Genomic DNA, 7,381 nt, shown 5'->3' on the forward strand with positions numbered 1-7,381 from the left:
ATTTACGAAGACCGACACTTGTTACTCATTCTTCAACAGTACCTTCTATTTCAGCTCTCTAAAACACACCGCCTCTCGTTCTTGTCTTGTCAAAAAGAAAAAACCATTTTTTTGACATCCTTCAATCTATCTCGTCCCTGCAGTTCCATTCGTCCAAACAAATATCCTTACTACGTCATATCAACGCCTCCAAACGCTTTTGCCGCTAATTGTTCTTAGAAACACTGTCTATTGAATGTAACTGCACTGTTAACATGATAAACGCATTTGTCCAAAATTCATAGAATTATTTTAACATTATGAATAAGAAAAACTTATATCTTACAATACAATACTGGGTAATTGAAATCGGTATCTATTTTACAGGGTGAATAAAAAAATTAAATATTAGAAAATAACAATTTTAACGTAATAAAAATTAGCATACAATTAGATAATTAGATTTTCTTCTTTTTCCTCTCTGCTTTTCTTTATCTATGACAACTTCCCCGACCTTGGGTATGAACAAAATTTTAGATAGAAAAAAAATTTCTTTTATACCCAAATTACTCAATCCTTTTGCTTTTATCCTATCTCCTATTTCTATACTTAGTATCTAAATTATTTACATGTTTCTACAAATTTTTATTCAAAATATCGGTATATATCGTTTATATTAAATATACCCCTAATATTGCCATTCTCTATGTCCCCTTTCCTATAGCTATTTACCCCATTTGCTGTTTGCACGACGTATGGACCTTCAAATACTGGCATCAATTTCGCACAAACACCGTTATTCAAATTGGACACTCTCAGTGCTCTCACCATTACTTTATCACCTTGTTGAAATGTAACAGGTGTTCTTCGCCGTTGTCTTTGCTTTCTTTGGATGTATTTTTCTCCACTTCTTCTTAATCTTGTAGTTACTTTGTTTATTACATCTTCATATTCTCTTTCTGTTGGTTCTTCCCATGGTCTAGGTGGCATTCTTCCTTTCATCACATACATCGGAGATTCTTTGGTTATTGTGTTTGGAATAGAGTTTATGTATTCTTCTACTTCTTCCATCTTTCTATCCCATCCTGTATGTTGTCCATTAGATGCAATTCGTAAAAACTTTGTTACTTCCTGTATATATCTTTCCGATGGATTGCTCTGAGGATGTCTGATGCTTGTAAATACAGTGTCTATTCCTCTTTGTTGTAGCTCACCTGTAAATCTATCGTTTCTAAAATACGTAGCATTATCTAGCAGTATTTTCCTGGGTGTCCCAACTTCTTCTAAAAAATTGTCTATTTTCCGTAATATTTCATTTCCTTTTGTTGTTCGACAAGGGTATAATTTTACAAATTTCGAAAAAATATCCACCATCACCAAAATGTGCTTATTTCTACGGGGAGTTCTTATCAGTTCGCTCAACATATCGATGGCTACAAGATCTAATTTTTGGCCAGATGTTATATTCTTAGGTATGTTTTCATTTTTAAAATTCCTCGATTTATATTTATGGCAAACCTCGCATCTTTTCACAATGTCTTTTGCCAACTTATGATCTCCTTTGCAAATATAATTTTCTCGGAATACCAGAAAGCTTTTCCTACTTCCAATGTGTCCATTGTTTCGGTGTATATCAATCAATATTTTGTTAGCCAGTTCGTTTGTGATCATATACAGTTCTCTTTCCTCCGTTCTTTTTATATAAATTCCATTTTCTTGTATTGCTCTGTTTTTTTCCTGTTCTTCCAGATTCTCTTGGTCTCTCATGACCTCCTCTAATAAATAGATTCCGTCGTCGTCTCTTAGAATGTTCATTCCAACCTGAAATTCCATTTTTTCTTCTTTATTGAAGTATTCATCTCTGGTGAGAGCATCGGCGATGATATTATCTTTTCCTTTGATATATTTGAATTCAAAATCATATTCTTGTAGTAATAAAATACCGCGGTGTATTCTGTTGTTTACTACTCTATTCTTCATGATATTAACGAGAGCAGCGTGATCTGTTTCTGTGGTGAACTTTGATCCCAATAGATAAAAACGTAGTTTATTCACGCAGAAAAGAATACTGGCAAATTCTAGCTCGGTCGCACTATATCGTCTTTCGTATGTTTTTGTTACTCTGGACACAAAGCATATTGGAACTTCTATTTCTTCTTGTATTTGGGATAACACCCCTGCAAACTTATTCATCGAAGCGTCTGTTCGTAAAATAAACGGTGCTGTGTATATCGGATGGTATATCTTACTTCCACTTGCAAATTCTGTCTTAAGATTTTGAAATGCTTCTTCCTGCTCTTTGCCCCATTTCCATCTTTCATTTTTCTTCAAAAGACCTATCAATGACAGTTCCTTTTGGCTGATGTCTGGGATGAGCTTCTTAAAATAGTTTATCATTCCCAAAAATCCTCTCAGTGTTTTTAAATTTGTTGGACGTGTGTATTCTTTTATGATCTTGACTCTCTCTTCGTCTAGGCTTATGCCTTGCCTGTCTAGTTTGAAACCTAAGTAAATCACCTCTTTTTGAAAGAACTTGCATTTTCCTATGTTTAATTTTAAACCTGCTTCATCTAGTTCTTTGAGAACTATCTTTATGTGATTCATATGGCTAGACATATCATGAGAATAAATCAACAAATCATCGATATAATGTAAAACAAAATCACAGTGTTTATTTAAAATCGTGTGCAATGCCCTTACCAAAGCCGCGCATGCACTTTGTAAACCAAATGGCACTACCCTAAACCTATATATCACTCCGTCGATAGAAAAAGCAGTGTAATCCCTACATTCATTTGCTAAAGGAATTAACCAGAAACTATGTTTTAAGTCCAATTTGGTAAAAAATCTAGATCCTGTGATTCTACCAAAAATTGAGTCTATATTCAACGGGGCGTCGTATTGGGGCACTGTACATGAATTCAAATTACGTGCATCTAAACAAATCCTTATGTCCCCATTACTTTTTTTAACAATGACTACTGGATTTATGTATTGTGAATCACATCTTTCAATTATTTTATCCCTCAACATGTTATCTATTTCTTGACCTACATCTTTTCTATATTTAAATGGAATAGGATATGTCTTCGAGCGGAAATTAGATAAGCTTTTCATTTTAATCGTGTGTTCGTATTTTGTCGCTGCTCTATTTTCTGTATTGATTAATCCCGTATGTCTTGCCAGTAATTTTTTTAAGTCAGACGTCATTTCTTCTCCACAAACTATTGATGTCTCTTCTTCACTTTCGCAATTCCTTGTCGTTGTACACATATTGAACTCAAATTCTCTCTCTTCCTTCTCCGATTCTTCTTCTTCAAAAACTACAGCTTCTTCCTCATCCAATATTTCAACTTCCTTTTCCGTCATGTTTGTACCCACCTTTTGCGGCGCAGTACTGACATCTAAATTTCCTTCTTCCTCTTCTTTCTCTTCTTGTCCTAAAGTTGTGTCCACCTGTATCGGCGTCACACTTCTTTTTTTCCTATTTCTTCTCCTCCTCTTCTTCCCCTCTTTTCTTTCATCGGTGTCCATCGTTTGCGATGCCACACTTCTCATTTTCTTATATTCAAAATGTGTTGTCAAAACATCTACTTCATTTCCTGTGTCATCTTCTTGCACCTCTTTATTTTCATCTTTCTTGTCAGTTATTGATGTGCGTACCTTATTCGGCGCTGTACTGACTTCCTGCTCATCTTCTTTTTCCTTTAAACCTTCTTCCATTATGTCCTCTCCAAATTTTATATATTTGTTTGCAAAATTAATTTTCGTTCCATACTTATCCAATTCATCCACTCCAATGACAATATCATACTTCATGTCCTCAATTATAAAACAATTAATCAAATATTCTTTATTTTTAAATCTCAATGTCAAAACAATAGCCTCATTCGTAGTCGAAATCTTTTTTGAATTAGCACTCACTAACCTTATTCGAGAAATATTATACCTTTGAGAATCCAGTCCTAAATCCTTTATCAATTGTTTATTAACTAATGATACCTCTGAACCAGTGTCCAAAAGTATATCAACCTTTTTATTTTTAATATACCCCTGTACCATAACCAAATTATTACGCACGTATTCAATCTTTTTTCCCGCTAAAGTGATAAATTCCCTAGGGTGAGTATATATTCCTGAATTAAATTTTATCCCTGTTTTTAGTGAGTGCCCTCCTGAAAAGACGACCCTGCTCTATTGATTTCTACTTCCACATTGTCCATTTCTTGGTGTCCTTGTTCATTTTCTCCTTCTCTGGTGAAACTTAGGCTGTTTATTTCTCTGTTCTGTTCTCTTCCTTGTCCATTGTTGTTGTTATATTGGTTTCCTCTATTAAAATTTTCCCGACCTGCATTTGGCTGATATGGTTGATTGTTATAATTTCTCCCACTGTTTTGAAATCTATTTTGATGATATCCATTTCTATTCTGTTCATATCTATTTTGATTAAAATTGTTTGTATATCTTTGTCCCTCATTATCCCTATATCCATTGTATCGGTAAGGATTTTCATTACGAGACTGTCTGTAGTTGTTTGTGCGGTTTGTTTGGTTGTTCCCATTGTTTTCCGTTTGTCTACCGGTCCTTCTTTCTTTTCTTCGAGCCTCTCTTACAACTAAAAACTGGCATAAACTGTCCATGTCCCTATATCCTTGCAAGGTGACATAGTCTTCCATTTTATTGTCAAAATGTCTTGCTATCAATTCAACTAGCTGTTCTTCCGAATAATTATAATTTAAATATTGCCCACTGGCGTATACTTGCAATGCATATTTCTCTTCGGATATTCCTAGTTTCTCATCATATTTTCCATTTTGTAGTTCACTATTCACGACCATCTGTTTCTCTTTTCCCCAATAATATCTCAAAAATTTTCTTTCAAATTCTTCCCAATCTTGCAACTCATTTTGCTTACTCTCGAACCATAATGCTGCTCCATCCTTAAAATGAGTCCTTATCATATCCTTAGCCTCTTCAAACTCTTCATATCCTTGTTTTTTATTTTTAAGCATCCTAATAAACGGGACTGGGTGCTGTTTCTTTATATCCCCGCCAAATTGGACCTTATTTTCTGCTCCATTGTGTATAATTACTTGTCTTCTTTCTCCAGTATTATGTTGTGATTTTACTTCCAATAGTTTCTTATCCAATTTTTTAAATCTATCCTCTATTTCCTCGTCTCTATCTTCTACATGTTTCTCCAAATTCTGTAGTTTCTTGGTATGTTTTTCTAAATTTTGGCTAATTTCCTTTGTTTTCTGCTCTACTTCATGTTTCATCTGTTTTAAATACATTTGTACATCCTCTTTATGCTGTTCTAGTCTCTGCTCCATTTGTTTAAAACCTAGATCTTGTCGTTTACTGTTTTCATCTATACTTTTTTTTATTTTTTCTGCTTGTCTTCTACTGTTTTCTTCCTGTCTTTTACTGTTTTCTTCCTGTATCTGTAGCATTTGTAATATCCTATCCATTGTTGACATTTCTGTGGTACTCTCCTTGATTGTTGTTTCTGTAATACTAATTTCTTCGTCTACATTTTCTATTCCTTCCTCGCTATAACGTTCTTCTGTTTCCTTTTGTTTTTTGTTGAGTCTTGTCTCCATTTTCTTTCCTTTTTCTGGACTTAACAATGTGAACGTACAAACCAACCGAACTATTATCTTTGCCTATTCCACAAGAATGTTGATCAAATAAAAATATCTGGTTATGTAAAAAAACTGTTCCAAGATTATTCAAAGCGAAAAAGGTTTGAATAATAAAAATCAAAAATACTTTGTCGAAATTTGGCAGAGAGAAAAAAAATTAGAAAAATCCTGTAAGAATTTATATATTTTCCAGTACACTTTGTCTGGGTATTGGTGTTTCTGCTTTTGCCTCACACGCTTGGGCGACAATATTGTTTGTATTCTACTTATTGATATCTACTTTGATTGGACTAGCTCAATTTAATAAATTTATCTCAGGGTTTTACATCATCCAATCGCAGAAATGCAAAACCAATACTCAGAAAAAACTCATGGAAAAATAAAAATAAAAAAAAATAAAATATAACCGTATATTAAAGAAAAATTAATTATACCAAATAATTCAAACACAAATGTTTAATAATAGAATAAACTGTGAAAACAGACAATCTATGAATCTAGAAATGCTTGTGCAAAATAATGAAAACAATTCTGAAAAATACCGCAAATTATTTTGAAATCAAAATTACCCAGTATGAATACAAATTAAATTATAACTAGTAAACAAAAGTCAATTTAAAAATCACGAAAAGGTTTCTGTGAAAGTTTATGTCAATTTAAAAATCACGAAAAAGTTTATGTCCCATTTCACTTGAGTCTCCACATAGAGGTCGATGCAACCAAAGGAAACCAAAAGTGTGGCAAACAGAGACTATTGACGGAGAGAACAATGTATTTTGGATACCTTAGTACAGCTGCTTTCACTTGACATTGAATTTTCTTTTGACTTCAAAAAATAACATTTTACTTTGTGCTTTTTATATACGGGCACCTATAAGGCTTTTTAATTTACGAAGACCGACACTTGTTACTCATTCTTCAACAGTACCTTCTATTTCAGCTCTCTAAAACACACCGCCTCTCGTTCTTGTCTTGTCAAAAAGAAAAAACCATTTTTTTGACATCCTTCAATCTATCTCGTCCCTGCAGTTCCATTCGTCCTAACAAATATCCTTGCTACGTCATATCAACGCCTCCAAACGCTTTTGCCGCTAATTGTTCTTAGAAACACTGTCTATTGAATGTAACTGCACTGTTAACATGATAAGCGCATTTGTCCAAAATTCATAGAATTATTTTAACATTATGAATAAGAAAAACTTATATCTTACAATACAATACTGGGTAATTGAAATCGGTATCTATTTTACAGGGTGAATAAAAAAATTAAATATTAGAAAATAACTATTTTAACGTAATAAAAATTAGCATACAATTAGATAATTAGATTTTCTTCTTTTTCCTCTCTGCTTTTCTTTATCTATGACCAAGGTCCCTATACCATAGGTTGTATGGTAACTTTGACATTGACAAATGAAATATTGTCATCGTGACGTCACCCAGACGATCAATTTTACGAATTGTTTGTAAACATAATGGTCCAAGAGCTGTGAGACATTTTTGAGTAGGTATTTTAGGCAACCTGAAAATTTTTCAGCTGACTATTCCATGATAGCCTAATACAAAAATGCCGGTCTGGCTGGAGGGTAGCGGTTATTTTCCCCAAAAATCCCCCCCAAAGTTAAACAAAAGGGTAAAAATTGTTATTACAAAAAATATCATTGACGTGACTTTAAAGTAAATTTATATATTCAAATATAAAGAAAATAAACAGGCCATGCGATTTAAGGGCGATTTTAACTCTGCAAGATACTTGC

General features: G+C 33.3%; 1 protein-coding gene across 1 annotated transcript; it reads right to left on the minus strand.

Moving 5' to 3' along the window:
* Window positions 1–4,139: 4,139 nt before the first annotated feature.
* Window positions 4,140–5,582, minus strand: LOC126882607 (putative uncharacterized protein DDB_G0282133). Its single transcript, XM_050647581.1, has one exon. The coding sequence runs from the start codon at window positions 5,580–5,582 to the stop codon at window positions 4,140–4,142; it is 1,443 nt and encodes a 480-aa protein (XP_050503538.1).
* Between the last annotated feature and the right edge of the window lie 1,799 nt (window positions 5,583–7,381).

Source organism: Diabrotica virgifera, chromosome 3 (genome assembly GCF_917563875.1).
Source record: "Diabrotica virgifera virgifera chromosome 3, PGI_DIABVI_V3a".
Lineage (NCBI taxonomy): Eukaryota > Metazoa > Arthropoda > Insecta > Coleoptera > Chrysomelidae > Diabrotica > Diabrotica virgifera.